The sequence below is a fragment of the Ascaphus truei genome, chromosome 11 (assembly GCF_040206685.1).
Source record: "Ascaphus truei isolate aAscTru1 chromosome 11, aAscTru1.hap1, whole genome shotgun sequence".
Lineage (NCBI taxonomy): Eukaryota > Metazoa > Chordata > Amphibia > Anura > Ascaphidae > Ascaphus > Ascaphus truei.
The window spans coordinates 60178091-60204636 of NC_134493.1; the positions used below are offsets into that span (position 1 = coordinate 60178091).

General features: G+C 57.6%; 1 protein-coding gene across 4 annotated transcripts in view; it reads left to right on the forward strand.

Annotated features, from left to right (window-relative positions):
- The window catches only part of LOC142463632 (uncharacterized), a 37705-nt gene continuing 11159 nt past the window's right edge, over positions 1–26546 (forward strand). Inside the window, exons 1-3 of one of the 4 annotated variants that reach the window (XM_075566599.1) lie at positions 1–93; positions 8025–8165; positions 11747–11787. In XM_075566599.1, the coding sequence (XP_075422714.1) occupies positions 8144–8165; positions 11747–11787 (63 nt within the window). In that variant the 5' untranslated portion in view covers positions 1–93; positions 8025–8143. Of the gene's footprint in view, positions 94–8024; positions 8166–8302; positions 8348–8570; positions 8628–8911; positions 9740–11746; positions 11788–26546 lie in introns of those variants that run through there. The other 3 variants (XM_075566600.1, XM_075566601.1, XM_075566602.1) reach the window with 3 other exon arrangements.

Below are 26546 nucleotides of genomic sequence, written 5' to 3' on the forward strand. Positions count from 1 at the left end.
TCTTTTCTCTTTCACTTTCTCTTTCCAGTTCCTGTATCGCAGCTAGAAACAAACACCCGTATTTTTCTTCACAAGTTTACTTTGCTGCAGGAGGTAAGTCACAAACCTGTACAGATTTAGGGACAAGGGTCTCCAGCCCCACTGTATTCCCTGATAGATTACAGAGAGGGGAGGAAGGGGGAAGTGGGGGAGGGGAGTGGGATGAGAGGGTGGGGGAGGGTGGATGGGAGGTGAGAGAGATGGAAATAGTTGTGGGAGGGAGAGTGAGGGGGAAGGGGACACAGTGACAAAGGCAGGAGGGAGCTATGAGTCTGTCCCTCCCCCCGCAGGGTGACACAGTGACACAGACAGAAGGGAGCTATGAGCCTGTCCCTCCCCCCGCAGGGTGACACAGACAGAAGGGTGCTATGAGTCTGTCCCTCCCCCCGCAGGGTGACACAGTGACACAGTGACACAGACAGAAGGGAGCTATGAGTCTGTCCCTCCCCCGCAGGGTGACACAGTGACACAGACAGAAGGGAGCTATGAGACTGTCCCTCCCCCGCAGGGTGACACAGTGACACAGACAGAAGGGAGCTATGAGTCTGTCCCTCCCCCGCAGGGTGACACAGTGACACAGACAGAAGGGAGCTATGAGTCTGTCCCTCCCCCCGCAGGGTGACACAGTGACACAGACAGAAGGGAGCTATGAGCCTGTCCCTCCCCCCACAGGGTGACACAGTGACACAGACAGAAGGGAGCTATGAGTCTGTCCCTCCCCCCGCAGGGTGACACAGTGACACAGACAGTAGGGAGCTATGAGCCTGTCCCTCCCCCCGCAGGGTGACACAGACAGAAGGGAGCTATAAGTCTGTCCCTCCCCCCGCAGGGTGACACAGTGACACAGACAGAAGGGAGCTATGAGCCTGTCCCTCCCCCCGCAGGGTGACAAAGTGACACAGGCAGAAGGGAGCTATGAGCCTGTCCCTCCCCCCGCAGGGTGACACAGTGACACAGACAGAAGGGAGCTATGAGTCTGTTCCCCCCCCCGCAGGGTGACACAGTGACACAGACAGAAGGGAGCTATGAGTCTGTCCCTCCACCCGCAGGGTGACACAGTGACACAGACAGAAGGGAGCTATGAGCCTGTCCCTCCCCCCGCAGGGTGACACAGTGACACAGGCAGAAGGGAGCTATGAGCCTGTCCCTCCCCCCGCAGGGTGACACAGTGACACAGACAGAAGGGAGCTATGAGCCTGCCCCTCCCCCCGCAGGGTAACACAGTGACACAGACAGAAGGGAGCTATGAGTCTGTCCCTCCCCCCGCAGGGTGACACAGTGACACAGACAGAAGGGAGCTATGAGCCTGTCCCTCCCCCCGCAGGGTGACAAAGTGACACAGGCAGAAGGGAGCTATGAGCCTGTCCCTCCCCCCGCAGGGTGACACAGTGACACAGACAGAAGGGAGCTATGAGTCTGCCCCCCCCCCCGCAGGGTGACACAGTGACACAGACAGAAGGGAGCTATGAGTCTGCCCCCCCCCCCGCAGGGTGACACAGTGACACAGACAGAAGGGAGCTATGAGTCTGTCCCTCCCCCCGCAGGGTGACACAGTGACACAGACAGAAGGGAGCTATGAGCCTCCCTCCCCCCGCAGGGTGACACAGTGACACAGGCAGAAGGGAGCTATGAGCCTGTCCCTCCCTCCGCAGGGTGACACAGTGACACAGGCAGAAGGGAGCTATGAGCCTGTCCCTCCCCCCGCAGGGTGACACAGTGACACAGACAGAAGGGAGCTATGAGTCTGTCCCTCCCCCCGCAGGGTGATACAGTGACACAGACAGAAGGGAGCTATGAGCCTGTCCCTCCCCCCGCAGGGTGACACAGTGACACAGACAGAAGGGAGCTATGAGCCTGTCCCTCCCCCTGCAGGGTGACACAGTGACACAGGCAGAAGGGAGCTATGAGTCTGTCCCTCCCCCGCAGGGTGACACAGTGACACAGTCAGAAGGGACCTATGAGCCTGTCCTTCCCCCCGCAGGGTGACACAGTGACACAGACAGAAGGGAGCTATGAGCCTGTCCCTCCCCCTGCAGGGTGACACAGTGACACAGACAGAAGGGAGCTATGAGCCTGTCCTTCCCCCCGCAGGGTGACACAGTGACACAGACAGAAGGGAGCCATGAGCCTCCCCCTCCCCCCGCAGGGTGACACAGTGACAAAAGCAGGAGGGAGCTATGAGTCTCTCCCTCCCCCCGCAGGGTGACACAGTGACACAGACAGAAGGGAGCTATGAGTCTGTCCCTCCCCAGCAGGGTGACACAGTGACACAGACAGAAGGGAGCTATGAGTCTGTCCCTCCCCCCGCAGGGTGACACAGTGACACAGACAGAAGGGAGCTATGAGCCTGTCCCTCCCCTCGCAGGGTGACACAGTGACACAGACAGAAGGGGACTATGAGCCTGTCCCTCCCCCCGCAGGGTGACACAGTGACACAGGCAGAAGGGAGCTATGAGCCTGTCCTTCCCCCCGCAGGGTGACACAGTGACACAGACAGAAGGGAGCTATGAGCCTGTCCTTCCCCCCGCAGGGTGACACAGTGACACAGACAGAAGGGAGCTATGAGCCTGTCCCTCCCCTCGCAGGGTGACACAGTGACACAGACAGAAGGGAACTATGAGCCTGTCCCTCCCCCCGCAGGGTGACACAGTGACACAGACAGAAGGGAGCTATGAGTCTGTCCCTCCCCCGCAGGGTGACACAGTGACACAGGCAGAAGGGAGCTATGAGCCTGTCCTTCCCCCCGCAGGGTGACACAGTGACACAGACAGAAGGGAGCTATGAGCCTGTCCTTCCCCCCGCAGGGTGACACAGTGACACAGACAGAAGGGAGCCATGAGCCTCCCCCTCCCCCCGCAGGGTGACACAGTGACAAAAGCAGGAGGGAGCTATGAGTCTCTCCCTCCCCCCGCAGGGTGACACAGTGACACAGACAGAAGGGAGCTATGAGTCTGTCCCTCCCCAGCAGGGTGACACAGTGACACAGACAGAAGGGAGCTATGAGTCTGTCCCTCCCCCCGCAGGGTGACACAGTGACACAGACAGAAGGGAGCTATGAGCCTGTCCCTCCCCTCGCAGGGTGACACAGTGACACAGACAGAAGGGAACTATGAGCCTGTCCCTCCCCCCGCAGGGTGACACAGTGAAAAAGACAGAAGGGAGCTATGAGTCTGTCCCTCCCCCCGAAGGGTGACACAGTGACACAGACAGAAGGGAGCTATGAGTCTGTCCCTCCCCCGCAGGGTGACACAGTGACACAGGCAGAAGGGAGCTATGAGCCTGTCCTTCCCCCCGCAGGGTGACACAGTGACACAGACAGAAGGGAGCTATGAGCCTGTCCTTCCCCCCGCAGGGTGACATAGTGACACAGACAGAAGGGAGCCATGAGCCTCCCCCTCCCCCCGCAGGGTGACACAGTGACAAAAGCAGGAGGGAGCTATGAGTCTCTCCCTCCCCCCGCAGGGTGACACAGTGACACAGACAGAAGGGAGCTATGAGTCTGTCCCTCCCCAGCAGGGTGACACAGTGACACAGACAGAAGGGAGCTATGAGTCTGTCCCTCCCCCCGCAGGGTGACACAGTGACACAGACAGAAGGGAGCTATGAGCCTGTCCCTCCCCCCGCAGGGTGACAAAGTGACACAGGCAGAAGGGAGCTATGAGCCTGTCCCTCCCCCCGCAGGGTGACACAGTGACACAGACAGAAGGGAGCTATGAGTCTGCCCCCCCCCCCGCAGGGTGACACAGTGACACAGACAGAAGGGAGCTATGAGTCTGTCCCTCCCCCCGCAGGGTGACACAGTGACACAGACAGAAGGGAGCTATGAGCCTGTCCCTCCCCCCGCAGGGTGACACAGTGACACAGGCAGAAGGGAGCTATGAGCCTGTCCCTCCCTCCGCAGGGTGACACAGTGACACAGGCAGAAGGGAGCTATGAGCCTGTCCCTCCCCCCGCAGGGTGACACAGTGACACAGACAGAAGGGAGCTATGAGTCTGTCCCTCCCCCCGCAGGGTGATACAGTGACACAGACAGAAGGGAGCTATGAGCCTGTCCCTCCCCCCGCAGGGTGACACAGTGACACAGACAGAAGGGAGCTATGAGCCTGTCCCTCCCCCTGCAGGGTGACACAGTGACACAGGCAGAAGGGAGCTATGAGTCTGTCCCTCCCCCGCAGGGTGACACAGTGACACAGTCAGAAGGGACCTATGAGCCTGTCCTTCCCCCCGCAGGGTGACACAGTGACACAGACAGAAGGGAGCTATGAGCCTGTCCCTCCCCCTGCAGGGTGACACAGTGACACAGACAGAAGGGAGCTATGAGCCTGTCCTTCCCCCCGCAGGGTGACACAGTGACACAGACAGAAGGGAGCCATGAGCCTCCCCCTCCCCCCGCAGGGTGACACAGTGACAAAAGCAGGAGGGAGCTATGAGTCTCTCCCTCCCCCCGCAGGGTGACACAGTGACACAGACAGAAGGGAGCTATGAGTCTGTCCCTCCCCAGCAGGGTGACACAGTGACACAGACAGAAGGGAGCTATGAGTCTGTCCCTCCCCCCGCAGGGTGACACAGTGACACAGACAGAAGGGAGCTATGAGCCTGTCCCTCCCCTCGCAGGGTGACACAGTGACACAGACAGAAGGGGACTATGAGCCTGTCCCTCCCCCCGCAGGGTGACACAGTGACACAGGCAGAAGGGAGCTATGAGCCTGTCCTTCCCCCCGCAGGGTGACACAGTGACACAGACAGAAGGGAGCTATGAGCCTGTCCTTCCCCCCGCAGGGTGACACAGTGACACAGACAGAAGGGAGCTATGAGCCTGTCCCTCCCCTCGCAGGGTGACACAGTGACACAGACAGAAGGGAACTATGAGCCTGTCCCTCCCCCCGCAGGGTGACACAGTGACACAGACAGAAGGGAGCTATGAGTCTGTCCCTCCCCCGCAGGGTGACACAGTGACACAGGCAGAAGGGAGCTATGAGCCTGTCCTTCCCCCCGCAGGGTGACACAGTGACACAGACAGAAGGGAGCTATGAGCCTGTCCTTCCCCCCGCAGGGTGACACAGTGACACAGACAGAAGGGAGCCATGAGCCTCCCCCTCCCCCCGCAGGGTGACACAGTGACAAAAGCAGGAGGGAGCTATGAGTCTCTCCCTCCCCCCGCAGGGTGACACAGTGACACAGACAGAAGGGAGCTATGAGTCTGTCCCTCCCCAGCAGGGTGACACAGTGACACAGACAGAAGGGAGCTATGAGTCTGTCCCTCCCCCCGCAGGGTGACACAGTGACACAGACAGAAGGGAGCTATGAGCCTGTCCCTCCCCTCGCAGGGTGACACAGTGACACAGACAGAAGGGAACTATGAGCCTGTCCCTCCCCCCGCAGGGTGACACAGTGAAAAAGACAGAAGGGAGCTATGAGTCTGTCCCTCCCCCCGAAGGGTGACACAGTGACACAGACAGAAGGGAGCTATGAGTCTGTCCCTCCCCCGCAGGGTGACACAGTGACACAGGCAGAAGGGAGCTATGAGCCTGTCCTTCCCCCCGCAGGGTGACACAGTGACACAGACAGAAGGGAGCTATGAGCCTGTCCTTCCCCCCGCAGGGTGACACAGTGACACAGACAGAAGGGAGCCATGAGCCTCCCCCTCCCCCCGCAGGGTGACACAGTGACAAAAGCAGGAGGGAGCTATGAGTCTCTCCCTCCCCCCGCAGGGTGACACAGTGACACAGACAGAAGGGAGCTATGAGTCTGTCCCTCCCCAGCAGGGTGACACAGTGACACAGACAGAAGGGAGCTATGAGTCTGTCCCTCCCCCCGCAGGGTGACACAGTGACACAGACAGAAGGGAGCTATGAGCCTGTCCCTCCCCTCGCAGGGTGACACAGTGACACAGACAGAAGGGAACTATGAGCCTGTCCCTCCCCCCGCAGGGTGACACAGTGAAAAAGGCAGAAGGGAGCTATGAGTCTGTCCCTCCCCCCGCAGGGTGACACAGTGACAAAGACAGAAGGGAGCTATGAGCCTGTCCCTCCCCCCGCTGGGTACACAGTGACACAGACAGAAGGGAGCAATGAGTCTGTCCTTCTCCCCGCAGGGTGACACAGTGACACAGACAGAAGGGAGCTATGAGCCTGTCCCTCCCCCCGCTGGGTGACACAGTGACACAGACAGAAGGGAGCTATGAGTCTGTCCCTCCCCCCGCAGGGTGACACAGTGACACAGACAGAAGGGAGCTATGAGTCTGTCCTTCCCCCCGCAGGGTGACACAGTGACACAGACAGAAGGGCACTATGAGCCTGTCCCTCCCCCCGCAGGGTGACACAGACAGAAGGAGCTATGAGTCCGCCCCTCCCCCCTCAGGGTGACACAGTGACACAGACAGAAGGGAGCTATGAGTCTGTCCCTCCCCCCGCAGGGTGACACAGTGACACAGACAGAAGGGATCTATGAGTCTGTCCTTCACCCCGCAGGGTGACACAGTGACACAGACAGAAGGGCACTATGAGCCTGTCCCTCCACCCGCAGGGTGACACAGTGACACAGACAGAAGGGCGCTATGAGCCTGTCTCTCCCCCCGCAGGGTGACACAGTGACACAGTGACACAGACAGAAGGGCGCTATGAGCCTGTCCCTCCCCCGCAGGGTGACACAGTGACACAGTCAGAAGGGTGCTATGAGCCTGTCCCTCCCCCCGCAGGGTGACACGGTGACACAGACAGAAGGGAGCTATGAGTCTGTCCCTCCCCCCCCCCCCAGGGTGACAGTGACACAGACAGAAGGGAGCTATGAGACTGTCCCTCCCCCGCAGGGTGACACAGTGACACAGGGAGAAGGGAGCTATGAGACTGTCCCTCCCCCCGCAGGGTGACACAGTGACACAGACAGAAGGGAGCTATGAGACTGTCCCTCCCCCCGCAGGGTGACACAGACAGAAGGGAGCTATGAGACTGTCCCTCACCCCGCAGGGTGACACAGACAGAAGGGAGCTATGAGACTGTCCCTCTCCCCGAAGGGTGACACAGTGACACAGACAGACGGGAGCTATGAGACTGTCCCTCCCCCCGCAGGGTGACACAGTGACACAGACAGAAGGGCACTATGAGTCTGTCCCTCCCACCGCAAGGTGACACAGACCGAAGGGAACTATGAGCCTGTCCCTCCCCCCACAGGGTGACACAGTGACACAGACAGAAGGGCGCTATGAATCTGTCCCTCCCCCCGCAGGGTGACACAGACAGAAGGGAGCTATGAGACTGTCCCTCCCCCCGCAGGGTGACACAGACAGAAGGGAGCTATGAGACTGTCCCTCCCCCCGCAGGGTGACACAGTGACACAGACAGAAGGGAGCTATGAGACTGTCCCTCCCCCCGCAGGGTGACACAGTGACACAGACAGAAGGGAGCTATGGGCCTGTCCCTCCCCCCGCAGGGTGACACAGACAGAAGGGAGCTATGAGACTGTCCCTCACCCCTCAGGGTGACACAGACAGAAGGGAGCTATGAGACTGTCCCTCCCCCCGCAGGGTGACACAGTGACACAGACAGAAGGGAGCTATGAGACTGTCCCTCCCCCCGCAGGGTGACACAGTGACACAGACAGAAGGGCGCTATGAGTCTGTCCCTCCCCCCGCAGGGTGACACAGACCGAAGGGAGCTATGAGCCTGTCCCTCCCCCTGCAGGGTGACACAGTGGCACAGACAGAAGGGAGCTATGAGTCTGTCCCTCCCCCCGCAGGGTGACACAGACAGAAGGGAGCTATGAGACTGTCCCTCCCCCCGCAGGGTGACACAGTGACACAGACAGAAGGGAGCTATGAGCCTGTCCCTCCCCCCGCAGGGTGACACAGTGACACAGACAGAAGGGAGCTATGAGTCTGTCCCTCCCCCCGCAGGGTGACACAGTGACACAGACAGAAGGGAGCTATGGCCAGTCGGTTCAGTATTTTTTCAATGTTGGTTCCTCCATGTGATCCTTGGGATGTACAGGTGTAATTGTGCTGATTACTGAACAGCAACTTTGGGTAGAAGAAGACGAACCCAAAACTGGTCACCCATCCCATGAGTCGTTTCCTGGAACAATAATCTAGAGGAGTGAGGTGTGTACGATGGAGCCGATCGCTAACGAAGGTAACTCAACTGGTTTATCACAAACACACACCGCTCCCTCCCTGACCTTCCCCTCCTGTCTGGGCGTGCTCTGTAGGAATAGGGATGGGCTGATATCTCAGGAAGCAGCACAAGAAATGGCCGTGTACAGATTGGGGGAGAGGAGGGAGAAAGGACGGAATCTTCCTTACACTAAGGCAGCGGTGCGCAAACTGGGGGGCGCGCCCCCTCGGGGGGGCGCAAGATTATGTAGGGGGGGCGCAGGCTGCGTGCGGGGAAACCTGGGGGCGGGCGGCCAGAAGCTCCGTGCAGAGGCGGCTTCCAGTTCTCTGCTGTGTCTTGCAGAGGGGGCGGGGCCTTGCTGCGGGGCCTTCCCTGCACACAGACAAGCCCTTCTCCTCCTCCTGTCTGTTACCCGCCCGTTTTCTGCAGCACATGGGGGGACCTGAGCAGGTTTAGTTACTCTCTCCCCCTACCCACCAGGTAGGTAGGTGTGTGTGTGTGTGTGTGTGTGTGTGTGTGTGTGTGTGTGTGTGTAGAAATGTGTGTATATGTAGAAATGTGTGTGTATATGTATGTGTGTATATGTGTGTGTGTGTTTTGTATATATATGTGTATGTGTGTGTGTGTGTATATGTAGAAATGTGTGTGTATATGTAGAAATGTGTGTGTATATGTAGAAATGTGTGTGTATATGTAGAAATGTGTGTGTATATGTAGAAATGTGTGTGTATATGTAGAAATGTGTGTGTATATGTAGAATTGTGTGTGTATATGTAGAATTGAGTGTGTGCTGTGTTGGTTGTGATTTGAGTGGGTGTGTGTGTGTGTGTGTATATGTATGTGTGTGTGTATATGTATGTGTGTGTATATGTATGTTTGTGTGTGTATATATATGTGTGTGTGTGTGTGTGTGTGTATATATGTGTGTTTGTGTGTGTATATATATGGACTGTTGTGTGTGTGTTTGCGTGTGTGTGCCTGTTGGTTGTCTGTGTGTGTGTTGTGATTGAGTGTGTGCTGTGTTGGTTGTGATTTGAGTGGGTGTTGTGTGTATGTGTGTGTGTATATGTATGTATGTGTTTGTGTGTATATATATGGACTGTTGTGTGTGTGTGTGTGCTGTGCCTGTTGGTTGTCTGTGTGTGTGTTGTGGTTGAGTGTTGTGTGTGTTGGTGGTGATTATGTGAGTGTTGGTTGTGACTGTGTGTGTGTAGTGATTGAGTGTGTGCTGTGTTGGTTGTGATTTGAGTGTGTGTTGTGTGTGTGTTGTGATTGAGTGTGTGTGTTGGTTGTGGGTGTTGTGATTGAATGCAGCGTTGCACAAACTGAGGGGGGGACGCCCCAGGCGCAAGATTATTTAGGCGGGGCGCGTGCAGCAAAACCTGGTTGTGCAGGCGAAAAAGATGTGCGCGCGCGGGCGGCCAAATAGAATAGTGCAGGTGGGGCCACGTGATTCGGAGGTACGCGGAGGAGCACGCCCCAGCGCTGTGATGTCAAACGCCCCTCCCTCCGGTGTCTGCCTACAATAGCGCTGTGGTCCTGCTCTCCTCCGCTGGCAACCTGCTTCGCTGCGATCCTCTTCAAGTGTGAGGGTAGGCTGCCAATATATCAATCATACTATGAATGTACAGAAATAATAAAAAAAGTGTAAACACTTCCCCGCTCGTGCTTGCAAAATTATGCAGGACACCCTGTGCTCAGGCTTGGAGAGTTGGTGATGTCACCGCTCTCAGCGGCAGCGTGGACGCAGCCTAATTTTGCAAGAGCGAGCTGTTGAAGTATGTAAGTATTTAGGCTGCGCTTATAGTGCCGGCGACGCAACGTCGCCCGAAAACAAATGCATTGGCGCCGCCGCGTGCGCTTATAGTAAGCGTGCCGTGGCAACGTGATTTTTTGAAGCCGGCAATATTTGATTTTTAAGGGGCTGTCGCCTCATGTGACAGCCCCTGAACCAATCAATGGCCTGGTCGCCCACGCCGCCGCCGCAAAGCGAAATACAACTTTCGCTAGCGGCGACGGCTGACGTCGCGGGCACTATATGCGCGGCCTTAGACATATTTGTATTTACATTGTATACCGTTTAATAAAGGTTTTTTTTTCATGGGATTTTGATTACATCAGGCAGGGGGGCCCGAGAAATTTCATGGATAAAAAGGGGGGCTCGGCATAAAAAGTTTGCTCACCCCTGCACTAAGGGTTTCAGTACCGGAAGGAAGCAGAGTTATCAGACAGAGAAGCGGGACACCCGGAGGTCAGGGACACCCGGAGGTCAGGGACACCCGGAGGTCAGGGACACCCGGAGATCAGGGACACCCGGAGGTCAGGGACACCCGGAGGTCAGGGACACCCGGAGGTCAGGGACACCCGGAGATCAGGGACACCCGGAGGTCAGGGACACCCGGAGGTCAGGGACACCCGGAGGTCAGGGACACCCGGAGGTCATGCTTTGGAGCAGGAGGGCGGCAGGCTCATGGGAAATGTAGGAAATAGATCTTCACAGAAAGGGTGGTGGATTCATGGAACTGCTTCTCAGCAGAGGTGGTAGGGGCTAACGCACTCAGTGTATAACCTGCTTGTGGTGGGTCAGTATTTGCCTCTAGTCCACCACAAATATTTTGGGCTTCCTAGTTTCTAGCAGCACACTGCATCCCAGAGCACTGCTTCAGCAAGGATATCACCCAGGAAGGGCTTACTTCTGTTCTCTTGGTCTTGACTTTGCCTCCCAGGATCTGGGTTCCCAGACAGTCTCCCCTTAGCAGTCCCTGGTCCTCACCCCCAAGGGGAGGAATGACCCTGCTCTTCCCTAGGGGAGGGAAAGACTCCTGCCTTTTGCAGAACCCCCACTATAACATACAGCAGGAGGGGCCACAATCCCAGGCTTGTGCCTGTAAAACTGCTACACTGTAGAAACTGAGGGGAGGTGATCTCACCAGCTAACTGTTAACCCCAGCACTGCCTGCTCTTACCAGGATTTATGTGCCAGGCTGGGGAGGAAATTAGTTAGGGGGCTACATATGCCATACCCTGTCCTTGGTCGCCGTAAGGTCTGGCACTGATTGTTTGGGCCAGCATGCCATGCACCATCTTGTTGCCAAAAGGATGTGGAAAGACAGCTGGTACGGTGCTTTGAACATTCCCGGGGGGTTCTTCCGTGAGGGGCCAAACACGGGTCCTGTGTCCGTTGCATCTCCACCATGGAGTTCAGGTCTGTCCCCAGACCTCTTTGATCCTGGGGCAGGGCCCCCAAATGTGGGAGAAGGAGCCTTGTTGTCCACCATCTCGAAAACAAGTGTAGCCCTCTTTCCCTCTAATGTGCAGGGTCTACTAGTGCTGGCGTTACCTGTTTGCTCACAGAGATCTGAGCCTCCACCACTGGGAGCCTGGGGTAACAAATATACTGAGTGGCAGCGCCTCCACCTGCACGGGATCCCAATTAGATGAGATAACCCCGAGCAGGAACCATTATAACAATAACCTTTACTAGTTCACAAGAACTAAATGTTGTAGCCAGGATTGAATGAGTCTTCTTCTGCCTCTCAGTCACGGCAGTCTCTGTGTCCGAATTGTTAACTAATATCTTTGCTCCTCTGTCTCTACAGGAGGACTTGATCGCAGCAACGGATCAATCTGTAAATGGATGGTAAGATCTCCAAGAGCAGAATTTCTGTGTTAGAGGAAGGATTGAGATTCCGGATGTTGGGTGGACAAACTCTTCTTCCAGAGGCTGACCCTGTATTGAGACCCAACATTATCGGGCAATAAGACCTTTATCAAGACTGCTGTATGTTTCTGTATATTGCGTTAGCTACCCTTGTATGTTCCGTAATGTATTATTTTGCCTCCATGTTTTTGGCGTGACCCATGAGTGGGCCCAGTGTTCCCGTTATACTGTATTTTGGATGATGTTTTAGTACTGTATCAGTGCCGCACAGTCCAGTTTGAAGGAGGGATTAAAACCGACCATTCTGGGCTCCTTGTATTAATGCCCAAATTGCGCTGAAATATACCTGCGCCAGGCAGCGTTTATATATTAACCCTAGTTGCACCATTTTTGCGTTTGTCTGCCACGATGGATTTATGGAGTAAGTGGGGGCGTTAGGGGGAAGTAACACGTACATATCGGTGCCGGTCTGTGTATTAAAAAATGTACGGCTTGCTTTTACTGAGTGGGATTTCTCCGTCCCGTAAAGGTGGCGTAAGCCGTGTTTTTGGCGCCCAGTAGTAGCGTAGCCTGCCCTAAATTCTACAAAAGTAAAAATACTCTTCAGTTTGCATAATACACTAAGGCCTGGGACATAGTGGCCTTGAAGCTCGCTGAGGCGCGCTGCTGCTCTGCCTCGCCTGCTGAAAATTATGCTTTTCCTGTCCTTGCAGGCGAGGCAGTGAGCGTGCTCAGGGGCGGGGCGGAGGCGGGCCAGGAGGCAGAGCGGGAGGCGGAGCTAGTCCCCCGCTTCCATTGGATGGGAGCAGTCACGTGACCGCTCCTCCGCTTCCCCGAGCGGCAAATTTCAAACTTGGGTGTCTGTTCCAAGTTTCTCAGCATCCGCACGCATGCGGAGGGAGAAACTATAGCCGCGCTGATTACAGATGCAGGGGCTTTGTGCATCTGTTCAGCGCGGCTCAGCCCGCCTCAGCGACGCTGAATGTACTATGTACTAGGCCTAACAATGTGTTACATGTAGCGCCAAAGAATGAGCACAGACCGATTTGTTGATACATAGAACGCACTATGCGTTGAATCTGCTAAAAATTCATTTACGACCACTTGCTCCCTCCTACCCTGCTGCGGGCTGTGCTGTGCGCTGCTTGCTGCATGCTGCGTGCTGCGTGCTGCGTGCTGTGTGCTGTGTGCTGTATGCTGTGTCTTGTATGCTGTGTGCTGCGTGCTGCGTGCTGTGTGTGCTGTGTGCTGTGTGCTGTGTGCTGTGTGCTGTGTGCTGTGTGCTGTGTGCTGTGTCTTGTATGCTGTGTGCTGCGTGCTGTGTGCTGTGTGCTGTATGCTGTGTGCTGCATGTTGTATGCTGTGTGCTGTGTGTGCTGTATGCTGTGTGCTGTATGCTGTGTGCTGTGTGTGCTGTATGCTGTGTCTTGTATGCTGTGTGCTGTATGCTGTGTGCTGTGCGCTGTGCGCTGTGTGCTGCATGTTGTATGCTGTGTGCTGTGTGCTGTGTGCTGTGTGCTGTGTGCTGTGTGCTGTGTGCTGTGTGCTGTGTGCTGTGTGCTGTATGCTGTGTGCTGTGTGCTGTATGCTGTATGCTGTATGCTGTGTGCTGTGTGCTGTATTCTGTGTGCTGTGTGCTGTATGCTGTGTGCTGTGTGCTGTGTGCTGTGTGCTGTGCTGTGTGCTGTGTGCTGTGCTGTGTGCTGTGTGCTGTACTGTATGCTGAGTGCTGCGTGCTGCATGCTGTATGCTGTGTGCTGTGTGCTGTGTGCTGTGTGCTGTGTGCTGTGTGCTGTGTGCTGTGTGCTGTATGATGTATGCTGTGTGCTGCGTGTTGTGTGCTGTGTGCTGTGTGCTGTGTGCTGTGTGCTGTGTGCTGCGTGTTGTATGCTGTGTGCTGTGTGCTGTGTGCTGTGTGCTGTGTGCTGTGTGCTGTGTGATGTGTGCTGTATGCTGTGTGCTGTGTGCTGTGTGCTGCATGCTGCATGCTGCGTGCTGTGTGCTGTATGCTGCGTGTTGTATGCTGTGTGCTGTGTGCTGTGTGCTGTGTGCTGTGTGCTGTGTGCTGTGTGCTGTGTGCTGTGTGCTGTGTGCTGTGTGCTGCGTGCTGTGTCTTGTATGCTGTGTGCTGTGTGCTGTGTGCTGTGTGCTGTGTGCTGTGTGCTGTATGCTGTGTGCTGTGTGCTGTGTGCTGTGTGCTGTGTGCTGTGTGCTGTATGCTGTGTGCTGTGTGCTGTATGCTGCGTGTTGTGTGCTGTGTGCTGCGTGCTGTATGCTGTGTGCTGTGTGCTGCGGGCTGTATGCTGTGTGCTGTGTGCTGTGTGCTGTGTGCTGTGTGCTGTGTGCTGTGTGCTGTGTGCTGTGTGCTGTGTGCTGTGTGCTGTGTGCTGTGTGCTGTGGGCTGTTTGCTGTATGCTGTATGCTGTTTGCTGTGTGCTGTGTGCTGTGTGCTGTGTGCTGTGTGCTGTGTGCTGTGTGCTGTGTGCTGTGTGCTGTGTGCTGCGTGTTGCGTGCTGCGTGCTGCGTGCTGCGTGCTGCGTGCTGCGTGCTGCGTGCTGCGTGCTGCGTGCTGCGTGCTGCGTGCTGTCTGCTGTGTGCTGTGTGCTGTATGCTGTCTGCTGTGTGCTGTACTGTGTGCTGTGTGCTGTGCGCTGTGCGCTGTGTGCTGTGTGCTGTGCGCTGTGCGATGTGCGCTGTGCGATGTGCGATGTGCGCTGTGTGCTGTGTGCTGTGTGCTGTGTGCTGTGTGCTGTGTGCTGTGTGCTGTCTGCTGTGTGCTGTGTGCTGTATGCTGTATGCTGTCTGCTGTGTGCTGTGTGCTGTCTGCTGTGTGCTGTGTGCTGTACTGTGTGCTGTGTGCTGTGTGCTGTGCGCTGTGCGCTGTGTGCTGTGTGCTGTGCGCTGTGCGATGTGCGCTGTGTGCTGTGTGCTGTGTGCTGTGTGCTGTGTGCTGTGTGCTGTGCGCTGTGCGCTGTGCGCTGTGCGCTGTGCGCTGTGTGCTGTGTGCTGTATGCTGTGCGCTGTGTGCTGTGTGCTGTGTGCTGTGTGCTGTGTGCTGTGTGCTGTGTGCTGTGCGCTGTGCGCTGTGCGCTGTGCGCTGTGCGCTGTGCGCTGCGTGCTGCGTGCTGTGCGCTGTGTGCTGTGTGCTGTGTGCTGTGTGCTGTGTGCTGTGTGCTGTATGCTGTATGCTGTGTCTTGTATGCTGTGTGCTGTGTGCTGTGTGCTGTGTGCTGTGTGCTGTGTGCTGTGTGCTGTGTGCTGTATGCTGTATGCTGTGTCTTGTATGCTGTATGCTGTGCGCTGTGCGCTGTGCGCTGTGTGCTGTGTGCTGTATGCTGTATGCTGTGTCTTGTATGCTGTGTGCTGTGTGCTGTGTGCTGTATGCTGTGTGCTGTGTGCTGTATGCTGTGTGCTGTGTGCTGTATGCTGTGTGCTGTGTGCTGTGTGCTGTGTGCTGTGTGCTGTATGCTGTGTGCTGTGTGCTGTATGCTGTGTGCTGTATGCTGTGCGCTGTGCGCTGTGCGCTGTGTGCTGTGTGCTGTGTGCTGTATGCTGTATGCTGTGTCTTGTATGCTGTGTGCTGTGTGCTGTGTGCTGTGTGCTGTGTGCTGTGTGCTGTGTGCTGTGTGCTGTGTGCTGTATGCTGTATGCTGTGTCTTGTATGCTGTGTGCTGTGTGCTGTGTGCTGTGTGCTGTGTGCTGTATGCTGTGTGCTGTGTGCTGTATGCTGTATGCTGTATGCTGTATGCTGTGTCTTGTATGCTGTGTTCTGTGTGCTGTGTGCTGTGTGCTGTGTGCTGTGTGCTGTGTGCTGTGTGCTGTATGCTGTGTGCTGTGTGCTGTGTGCTGTGTGCTGTGTGGCTGTGTGCTGTGTGCTGTATGCTGTGCGCTGTGCGCTGTGTGCTGTGTGCTGTGTGCTGTATGCTGTATGCTGTGTCTTGTATGCTGTGTGCTGTGTGCTGTGTGCTGTGTGCTGTGTGCTGTGTGCTGTGTGCTGTGTGCTGTGTGCTGTGTGCTGTGTGCTGTGTGCTGTATGCTGTGTGCTGTATGCTGTGTCTTGTATGCTGTATGCTGTGTGCTGTGTGCTGTGTGCTGTGTGCTGTGTGCTGTGTGCTGTGTGCTGTGTGCTGTGTGCTGTGTGCTGTATGCTGTATGCTGTGCGCTGTGCGCTGTGTGCTGTGTGCTGTGTGCTGTATGCTGTATGCTGTGTGCTGTATGCTGTGTCTTGTATGCTGTGTGCTGTATGCTGTGTGCTGTGTGCGTGTATGCTGTATGCTGTGCGCTGTGTGCTGTGTGCTGTATGCTGTATGCTGTGCGCTGTGTGCTGTGTGCTGTGCGCTGTGTGCTGTATGCTGTGTCTTGTATGCTGTGTGCTGTGTGCTGTGTGCTGTGTGCTGTGTGCTGTATGCTGTATGCTGTATGCTGTGTGCTGTGTGCTGTGTGCTGTGCGCTGTGCGCTGTGTGCTGTGTGCTGTGTGCTGTGTGCTGTGTCTTGTATGCTGTGTGCTGTGTGCTGTGTGCTGTGCGCTGTGCGCTGTGCGCTGTGCGCTGTGTGCTGTGTGCTGTAAGCTGTGTGCTGTGTGCTGTGTGCTGTGTCTTGTATGCTGTGTGCTGTATGCTGTGTGCTGTGTGCTGTGTGCTGTGTGCTGTGTGCTGTATGCTGTATGCTGTGCGCTGTGCGCTGTGTGCTGTGTGCTGTGTGCTGTGTGCTGTGTCTTGTATGCTGTGTGCTGCGTGCTGTGTGCTGTATGCTGTGCGCTGTGTGCTGTGTGCTGTGTGCTGTGTCTTGTATGCTGTGTGCTGTGTGCTGCGCGCTGCGTGCTGTGTGCTGTGTGCTGTGTGCTGTGTGCTGTGTGCTGTGTGCTGGGTGCTGCGCGCTGCGTGCTGCGTGCTGCGTGCTGCGTGCTGTGCGCTGTGTGCTGCGTGCTGTGCGCTGTGTGCTGTATGCTGTGTCTTGTATGCTGTGTGCTGTGTGCTGTGTGCTGTGTGCTGTGTGCTGTGTGCTGTGTGCTGTGTGCTGTGTGCTGTATGCTGTATGCTGTATGCTGTATGATGTGTCTTGTATGCTGTGTGCTGTGTGCTGTGTGCTGTGTGCTGTGTGCTGTGTGCTGTATGCTGTGTGCTGTGTGCTGTATGCTGTATGCTGTATGCTGTATGCTGTATGCTGTATGCTGTGTCTTGTATGCTGTGTGCTGTGTGCTGTGTGCTGTGTGCTGTGTGCTGTGTGCTGTGTGCTGTGTGGCTGTGTGCTGTGTGCTGTATGCTGTGTGCTGTGTGCTGTGTGCTGTGTGCTGTATGCTGTATGCTGTGTCTTGTATGCTGTGTGCTGTGTGCTGTGTGCTGTGTGCTGTGTGCTGTGTGCTGTGTGCTGTGTGCTGTGTGCTGTGTGCTGTGTGCTGTGTGCTGTGTGCTGTATGCTGTATGCTGTGTGCTGTATGCTGTGTCTTGTATGCTGTGTGCTGTATGCTGTATGCTGTGTCTTGTGTGCTGTGTGCTGTGTGCTGTGTGCTGTGTGCTGTGTGCTGTGTGCTGTATGCTGTGTCTTGTATGCTGTGTGCTGTGTGCTGTGTGCTGTGTGCTGTGTGCTGTGTGCTGTATGCTGTATGCTGTGCGCTGTGCGCTGTGTGCTGTGTGCTGTATGCTGTGTCTTGTATGCTGTGTGCTGTATGCTGTGTGCTGTGTGCGTGTATGCTGTATGCTGTGCGCTGTGTGCTGTGTGCTGTATGCTGTATGCTGTGCGCTGTGTGCTGTGCGCTGTGTGCTGTATGCTGTGTCTTGTATGCTGTGTGCTGTGTGCTGTGTGCTGTGTGCTGTGTGCTGTATGCTGTATGCTGTGTGCTGTGTGCTGTGTGCTGTGTGCTGTGTGCTGTGCGCTGTGCGCTGTGCGCTGTGCGCTGTGTGCTGTGTGCTGTGTCTTGTATGCTGTGTGCTGTGCGCTGTGCGCTGTGCGCTGTGCGCTGTGCGCTGTGCGCTGTGCGCTGTGCGCTGTGCGCTGTGCGCTGTGCGCTGTGCGCTGTGCGCTGTGCGCTGTGCGCTGTGCGCTGTGCGCTGTGCGCTGTGTCTTGTGTGCTGTGTGCTGTGTGCTGTGTGCTGTGCGCTGTGCGCTGTGCGCTGTGCGCTGTGCGCTGTGCGCTGTGCGCTGTGCGCTGTGCGCTGTGCGCTGTGCGCTGTGCGCTGTGTGCTGTGTGCTGTGTGCTGTCTGCTGTCTGCTGTGTGCTGTGTGCTGTGTCTTGCATGCTGTGTGCTGTGTGCTGTGTGCTGTGTGCTGTGTGCTGTATGCTGTGTGCTGTATGCTGTATGCTGTGCGCTGTGCGCTGTGTGCTGTGTGCTGTGTGCTGTGTGCTGTGTGCTGTGTCTTGTATGCTGTGTGCTGCGTGCTGTGTGCTGTATGCTGTGCGCTGTGTGCTGTGTGCTGTGTGCTGTGTGCTGTGTGCTGTGTCTTGTATGCTGTGTGCTGCGCGCTGCGTGCTGTGTGCTGTGTGCTGTGTGCTGTGTGCTGTGTGCTGCGCGCTGCGCGCTGCGTGCTGTGTGCTGTGCGCTGTGCGCTGTATGCTGTGTCTTGTATGCTGTGTGCTGTGTGCTGTGTGCTGTGTGCTGTATGCTGTATGCTGTATGCTGTGTGCTGTGTGCTGTATGATGTATGCTGTGTGTTGCATGTTGTATGCTGTGTGCTGTGTGCTGTGTGCTGTATGCTGTGTGCTGTGTGCTGTGTGCTGTGTGCTGCGTGTTGTATGCTGTGTGCTGTGTGCTGTGTGCTGTATGCTGTGTGCTGTGTGCTGTGTGCTGTATGCTGTATGCTGTGTGCTGTGTGCTGTATGCTGTATGCTGTGTGCTGCGTGTTGCGTGCTGTATGCTGTGTGCTGTGTGCTGTGTGCTGTGTGCTGTGTGCTGTGTGCTGTGTGCTGTGTGCTGTGTGCTGTGTGCTGTGTGCTGTGTGCTGTGTGCTGTGTGCTGTGTGCTGTGTGCTGTGTGCTGTGTGCTGTGTGCTGTATGCTGTGTGCTGTGTGCTGTATGCTGTGTGCTGTGTGCTGTGTGCTGTGTGCTGTGTGCTGTGTGCTGCGTGGATTATGCTGTGTGCTGTGTGCTGTATGCTGTGCGCTGTGTGCTGTGTGCTGTGTGCTGTATGCTGTGCGCTGTGTGCTGTGTGCTGTGTGCTGTATGCTGTGTGCTGTATGCTGTGTGCTGTATGCTGTGTGCTGTATGCTGTGTGCTGTGTGCTGTGTGCTGCGTGTTGTATGCTGTGTGCTGCGTGCTGTGTGCTGTGTGCTGTGTGCTGTGTGCTGTGTGCTGTGTGCTGTGTGCTGTGTGCTGTGTGCTGTGTCTTGTATGCTGTGTGCTGTATGCTGTGTGCTGTATGCTGTGTGCTGTGTGCTGTATGCTGCGTGTTGTATGCTGTGTGCTGTGTGCTGTGTGCTGTGTGCTGTGTGCTGTGTGCTGTGTGCTGTGTCTTGTATGCTGTGTGCTGTATGCTGTGTACTGTATGCTGTATGCTGCGTGTTGTATGCTGTGTGCTGTGTGCTGTGTGCTGCGCGCTGTGCGCTGTATGCTGTGTGCTGTGTGCTGTGTGCTGTGTGCTGTGTGCTGTGTGCTGTGTGCTGTGTGCTGTGTGCTGTTTGCTGTGTGCTGTGTGCTGTGTGCTGTGTGCTGTGTGCTGTGTGCTGTGTGCTGTGTGCTGTATGCTGTATGCTGTATGCTGTGCGCTGTGCGCTGTGCGCTGTGCGCTGTGCGCTGTGCTGTGCGCTGTGCTGTGTGCTGTGTGCTGTGTGCTGTGTGCTGTGTGCTGTGTGCTGTGTGCTGTGTGCTGTGTGCTGTGTGCTGTGTGCTGTGTGCTGTGTGCTGTGTGCTGTGTGCTGTGTGCTGCGTGCTGCGTGCTGCGTGCTGCGTGCTGCGTGCTGCGTGCTGCGTGCTGCGTGCTGCGTGTTGCGCGCTGTGTGCTGTGTGCTGTGTGCTGTGTGCTGCGTGCTGCGTGCTGCGTGCTGCGTGCTGCGCGCTGCGTGCTGCGTGTTGCGTGCTGTGTGCTGTGTGCTGCGTGCTGCGTGCTGTGTGCTGTGTGCTGTGTGCTATGCGCTGTGTGCTGTGTGCTGTGCGCTGCGGGCTGTGTGCTACGCGCTGTGCGCTGTGTGCTGTGCGCTGTGTGCTGTGTGCTGTGTGCTGTGCGCTACGCGCTGTGTGCTGTGTGCTGTGTGCTGTGTGCTGTGTGCTGTATGCTGTGTGCTGTGTGCTGTGTGCTGTGTGCTGTGTGGCTGTGTGGCTGTGTGCTGTGTGCTGTGTGCTGTGTGCTGTGTGCTGCGTGTTGTATGCTGTGCGCTGCGGGCTGTGCGCTGTGTGCTGTGCGCTGTGTGCTACGCGCTGTGCGCTGTGTGCTGTGCGCTGTATGCTGTGCGCTGTGTGCTACGCGCTGTGCGCTGTGTGCTGTGCGCTGTATGCTGTATGCTGTGCGCTGTGTGCTACGCGCTGTGTGCTGTGTGCTGTGTGCTGTGTGCTGTGTGCTGTATGCTGTATGCTGTATGCTGTGTGCTGTGTGCTGCGTCCTGTGTGCTGTGTGCTGTGTGCTGTGTGCTGTGTGCTGTGTGCTGTGTGCTGTGTGCTGCGTGTTGTATGCTGTGCGCTGCGGGCTGTGCGCTGTTTGCTGTGCGCTGTGTGCTACGCGCTGTGCGCTGCGGGCTGTGCGCTGTGTGCTGTGCGCTGTGTGCTACGCGCTGTGCGCTGTGTGCTGTGCGCTGTATGCTGTATGCTGTGTGCTGCGTGCTGTGTGGCTGTGTGCTGTGTGCTGTGTGCTGTGTGCTGTGTGCTGTGTGCTGCGTGTTGTATGCTGTGCGCTGCGGGCTGTGCGCTGTGTGCTACGCGCTGTGCGCTGTGTGCTGTGCGCTGTGTGCTGTGCGCTGTATGCTGTGCGCTGTGTGCTGTGCGCTGTGTGCTGTGTGCTGTGCGCTGTGTGCTGTGCGCTGTGCGCTGTGCGCTGTGTGCTGTGCGCTGTGCGCTGTGCGCTGTGTGCTGTGTGCTGTGTGCTGTGTGCTGTGTGCTGTGTGCTGTGTGCTGTGTGCTGTGTGCTGTGTGCTGTGTGCTGTGTGCTGTGTGCTGTGCGCTGTGTGCTGTGCGCTGTGCGCTGTGCGCTGTGCGCTGTGCGCTGTGTGCTGTTTGCTGTGCGCTGTGCGCTGTGTGCTGTGCGCTGTGCGCTGTGCGCTGTGCGCTGTGCGCTGTGTGCTGTGTGCTGTGCGCTGTGTGCTGTGTGCTGTGTTGTGTGCTGTATGCTGTGTGCTGCGGGCTGTGTGCTACGTGCTGTGCGCTGTGTGCTGTGTGTTGTATGCTGTGCGCTGCGGGCTGTGTGCTGTGTGCTGTGCTCTGCGGGCTGTGTGCTACGCGCTGTGCGCTGTGTGCTGTGCGTTGTATGCTGTGTGCTGCGGGCTGTGTGCTACGCGCTGTGCGCTGTGTGCTGTGCGTTGTGTGCTGTGTGTTGTATGCTGTGCGCTGTGCGCTGTGTGCTGTATGCTGTGTGCTGCGGGCTGTGTGCTACGCGCTGTGCGCTGTGCGCTGTGTGCTGTGCGTTGTATGCTGTGCGCTGCGGGCTGTGTGCTACGCGCTGCAGGCTGTGTGCTACGCGCTGTGTGCTGCGTGTTGTATGCTGTGCGCTGCGGGCTGTGCGCTGTGTGCTACGCGCTGTGTGCTGTGTGCTGTGTGATGTGTGCTGTGTGCTGCGTGTTGTATGCTGTGCGCTGTGTGCTGTGTGCTGTGCGCTGCGGGCTGTGTGCTACGCGCTGTGCGCTGTGCGCTGTGTGCTGTGCGCTGTGTGCTGTGCGCTGTGTGCTGTGTGCTGTGCGCTGCGCGCTGCGCGCTGCGGGCTGTGTGCTACGCGCTGTGCGCTGTGTGCTGTGTGCTACGCGCTGTGCGCTGTACGCTGTGTGCTGTGTGCTACGCGCTGTGCGCTGTACGCTGTGTGCTACGCGCTGGGCGCTGTGTGCTGTGTGCTACGAGCTGTGCGCTGTGTGCTGTGTGCTGTGTGCTACGCGCTGTGCGCTGTGTGCTACGCGCGGTGCGCTGTGCGCTGTGTGCTATGCGCTTTGTGCTGTGTGCTACGCGCTGTGCGCTGTGTGCTACGCGCTGTGCGCTGTGTGCTGTGTGCTACGTGCTGCGGGCTGTGTGCTACGTGCTGCGGGCTGTGTGCTGCGTGTTGTATGCTGTGTGCTGCGGGCTGTGTGCTACGCGCTGCAGGCTGTGTGCTACGCGCTGTGTGCTGTGTGCTGTGCGTTGTATACTGTGTGCTGCGGGCTGTGTGCTACGTGCTGCGGGCTGTGTGCTACGTGCTGCGGGCTGTGTGCTACGTGCTGTGCGCTGTGCGTTGTATGCTGTGTGCTGTGCGTTGTGTGCTGTGTGCTGTGTGCTGTGTGCTGTGTGCTGTGTGCTGTGTGCTGTGTGCTACGTGCTGCGGGCTGTATGCTGTGTGCTGTGTGCTGTGCGTTGTATGCTGTGTGCTGTGCGTTGTATGCTGTGCGCTGTGTGCTGTGTGCTACGTGCTGCGGGCTGTATGCTGTATGCTGTGTGCTGTGCGTTGTATGCTGTGTGCTGTGTGCTGTGTGCTGTGTGCTGTGTGCTACGTGCTGCGGGCTGTATGCTGTGTGCTGTGTGCTGTGTGCTACACGCTGCGGGCTGTGTGCTGCGTGTTGTATGCTGTGTGCTGTGTGCTACGCGCTGTGTGCTGTGTGCTGTGCGTTGTATACTGTGTGCTGCGGGCTGTGTGCTACGCGCTGCAGGCTGTGTGCTACGCGCTGTGTGCTGTGTGCTGTGCGTTGTATACTGTGTGCTGCGGGCTGTGTGCTACGCGCTGTGTGCTGTGTGCTGTGCGTTGTATACTGTGTGCTGCGGGCTGTGTGCTACGCGCTGCAGGCTGTGTGCTACGCGCTGTGTGCTGTGTGCTGTGCGTTGTATACTGTGTGCTGCGGGCTGTGTGCTACGCGCTGCAGGCTGTGTGCTACGCGCTGTGTGCTGTGTGCTGTGCGTTGTATGCTGTGCGCTGCAGGCTGTGTGCTACGCGCTGTGTGCTGCGTGTTGTATGCTGTGCGCTGCGGGCTGTGCGCTGTGTGCTACGCGCTGTGTGCTGTGCGTTGTATGCTGTGTGCTGTGCGTTGTATGCTGTGTGCTGTGCGTTGTATGCTGTGTGCTGTGCGTTGTATGCTGTGTGCTGTGTGCTACGCGCTGTGCGCTGTGCGCTGTGTGCTACGCGCTGTGCGCTGTGTGCTGTGTGCTACGAGCTGTGCGCTGTGCGCTGTGTGCTGTGCGCTGTGTGCTGTGTGCTACGCGCTGTGCGCTGTACGCTGTGTGCTACGCGCTGTGCGCTGTGTGCTACGCGCTGTGCGCTGTGTGCTGTGTGCTACGAGCTGTGCGCTGTGCGCTGTGTGCTGTGTGCTACGCGCTGCGGGCTGTGTGCTACGTGCTGCGGGCTGTGTGCTACGCGCTGTGCGCTGTGTGCTGCGTGTTGTATGCTGTGCACTGCGGGCTGTGTGCTGTGCGCTGTGTGCTGTGTGCTGCGTGTTGTATGCTGTGCGCTGTGTGCTGTGTGCGCTGTGTGCTGTGTGCTACGCGCTGTGCGCTGTACGCTGTGTGCTACGCGCTGTGCGCTGTGTGCTACGCGCTGTGTGCTGTGTGCTACGCGCTGTGCGCTGTGCGCTGTGTGCTACGCGCTGTGCGCTGTGTGCTGTGTGCTACGAGCTGTGCGCTGTGCGCTGTGTGCTGTGCGCTGTGTGCTGTGTGCTACGCGCTGTGCGCTGTACGCTGTGTGCTACGCGCTGTGCGCTGTGTGCTACGCGCTGTGCGCTGTGTGCTGTGTGCTACGAGCTGTGCGCTGTGCGCTGTGTGCTGTGTGCTACGCTCTGCGGGCTGTGTGCTACGCGCTGCGGGCTGTGTGCTGTGCGCTGTGCGCTGTGCGCTGTGTGCTGTGCGCTGTGTGCTGTGCGCTGTGCGCTGTGTGCTGTGCGCTGCGGGCTGTGTGCTACGCGCTGTGCGCTGTGTGCTGTGTGCTGTGTGCTGTATGCTGTGTGCTGTGTGCTGTATGATGTGTGCTGTGTGCTGTATGCTGTGTGCTGTGCGCTGCGGGCTGTGCGCTGTGTGCTGTATGCTGTGTGCTGTGCGCTGCGGGCTGTGCGCTACGCGCTGTGCGCTGTGTGCTGTGTGCTGTGTGCTGTATGCTGCGTGTTGTATGCTGTGTGCTGTGTGCTACGCGCTGTGCGCTGTGTGCTGTGCGCTGTGTGCTGTATGCTGTATGCTGTGCGCTGCGGGCTGTGTGCTGTGCGCTGCGGGCTGTATGCTGTATGCTGTATGCTGTATGCTGTGCGCTGTGTGCTGTGTGCTGTGTGCTGTATGCTGTATGCTGTGCGCTGTGTGCTGTATGCTGTGTGCTGTGTGCTGTATGCTGTGTGCTGTATGCTGTATGCTGTGCGCTGTGAGCTGTGCGCTGTGCTCTGTGCGCTGTGTGCTGTGTGCTGTGTGCTGTGTGCTGTATGCTGTGTGCTGTGAGCTGTATGCTGTGTGCTGTGTGCTGTATGCTGTGCGCTGTGCGCTGTGTGCTGTGCGCTGTGCGCTGTGTGCTGTATGCTGTGCTGTGTGCTGTATGCTGTGTGCTGTGTGCTGTGCGCTGTGCGCTGTGTGCTGTGTGCTGTATGCTATGTGCTGTGTGCTGTGCGCTGTGCGCTGTGTGCTGTGTGCTGTGTGCTGTGTGCTGTGTGCTGTGTGCTGCGTGCTGTGTGCTGTGTGCTGTATGCTGTATGCTGTATGCTGTGTGCTGTATGCTGTGCGCTGTGCGCTGTATGCTGTGTGCTGTGTGCTGTGTGCTGTGTGCTGTGTGCTGTGTGCTGTGTGCTGTGCGCTGTGCGCTGTGCGCTGTGTGCTGTGTGCTGTGTGCTGTGTGCTGTGTGCTGTGTGCTGTGCGCTGTGTGCTGTGTGCTGTGTGCTGTGTGCTGTGTGTTGTATGCTGTATGCTGTATGCTGTGCGCTGTGTGCTGTATGCTGTGCGCTGTGCGCTGTATGCTGTGTGCTGTATGCTGTGCGCTGTATGCTGTGCGCTGTGCGCTGTGTGCTGTGTGCTGTGTGCTGCGTGCTGCATGCTGTGCGCTGTGCGCTGTGCGCTGTGCGCTGTGCGCTGTATGCTGTGCGCTGTGCGCTGTGTGCTGTGTGCTGTGTGCTGTGTGCTGTGTGCTGTGTGCTGTGTGCTGTGTGCTGTGTGCTGTGTGCTGTGTGCTGTGTGCTGTGTGTTGTATGCTGTATGCTGTATGCTGTATGCTGTATGCTGTGCGCTGTGTGCTGTATGCTGTGTGCTGTGTGCTGTATGCTGTGTGCTGTGTGCTGTATGCTGTGTGCTGTATGCTGTGCGCTGCGGGCTGTGCGCTGTGTGCTGTATGCTGTGTGCTGTATGCTGTGTGCTGTATGCTGTGCGCTGTGTGCTGTATGCTGTGTGCTGTATGCTGTGCGCTGTGTGCTGTGTGCTGTGCGCTGTGTGCTGTGTGCTACGCGCTGTGCGCTGTACGCTGTGTGCTACGCGCTGTGCGCTGTGTGCTACGCGCTGTGCGCTGTGTGCTGTGTGCTACGCGCTGTGCGCTGTGTGCTGTGTGCTACGCGCTGTGCGCTGTGTGCTGTGTGCTACGAGCTGTGCGCTGTGCGCTGTGTGCTGTGCGCTGTGTGCTGTGTGCTACGCGCTGTGCGCTGTACGCTGTGTGCTACGCGCTGTGCGCTGTGTGCTACGCGCTGTGCGCTGTGTGCTGTGTGCTACGAGCTGTGCGCTGTGCGCTGTGTGCTGTGTGCTACGCTCTGCGGGCTGTGTGCTACGCGCTGCGGGCTGTGTGCTGTGCGCTGTGCGCTGTGTGCTGTGTGCTGTGCGCTGTGTGCTGTGCGCTGTGCGCTGTGTGCTGTGCGCTGCGGGCTGTGTGCTACGCGCTGTGCGCTGTGTGCTGTGTGCTGTGTGCTGTATGCTGTGTGCTGTGTGCTGTATGCTGTGTGCTGTGTGCTGTATGCTGTGTGCTGTGCGCTGCGGGCTGTGCGCTGTGTGCTGTATGCTGTGTGCTGTGCGCTGCGGGCTGTGCGCTACGCGCTGTGCGCTGTGTGCTGTGTGCTGTGTGCTGTGTGCTGTGTGCTGTATGCTGTATGCTGTATGCTGCGTGTTGTATGCTGTGTGCTGTGTGCTACGCGCTGTGCGCTGTGTGCTGTGCGCTGTGTGCTGTATGCTGTATGCTGTGCGCTGCGGGCTGTGTGCTGTGCGCTGCGGGCTGTATGCTGTATGCTGTATGCTGTGCGCTGTGTGCTACGCGCTGTGCGCTGTGTGCTGTATGCTGTATGCTGTATGCTGTGCGCTGTGCGCTGTGTGCTGTGTGCTGTGTGCTGTATGCTGTATGCTGTGCGCTGTGTGCTGTATGCTGTGTGCTGTGTGCTGTATGCTGTGTGCTGTATGCTGTATGCTGTGCGCTGTGAGCTGTGCTCTGTGCGCTGTGTGCTGTGTGCTGTGTGCTGTGTGCTGTATGCTGTGTGCTGTGAGCTGTATGCTGTGTGCTGTGTGCTGTATGCTGTGCGCTGTGCGCTGTGTGCTGTGTGCTGTGCGCTGTGCGCTGTGTGCTGTATGCTGTGCTGTGTGCTGTATGCTGTGTGCTGTGTGCTGTGCGCTGTGTGCTGTGTGCTGTATGCTGTGTGCTGTGTGCTGTGCGCTGTGTGCTGTGTGCTGTATGCTGTGTGCTGTGTGCTGTATGCTGTGTGCTGTATGC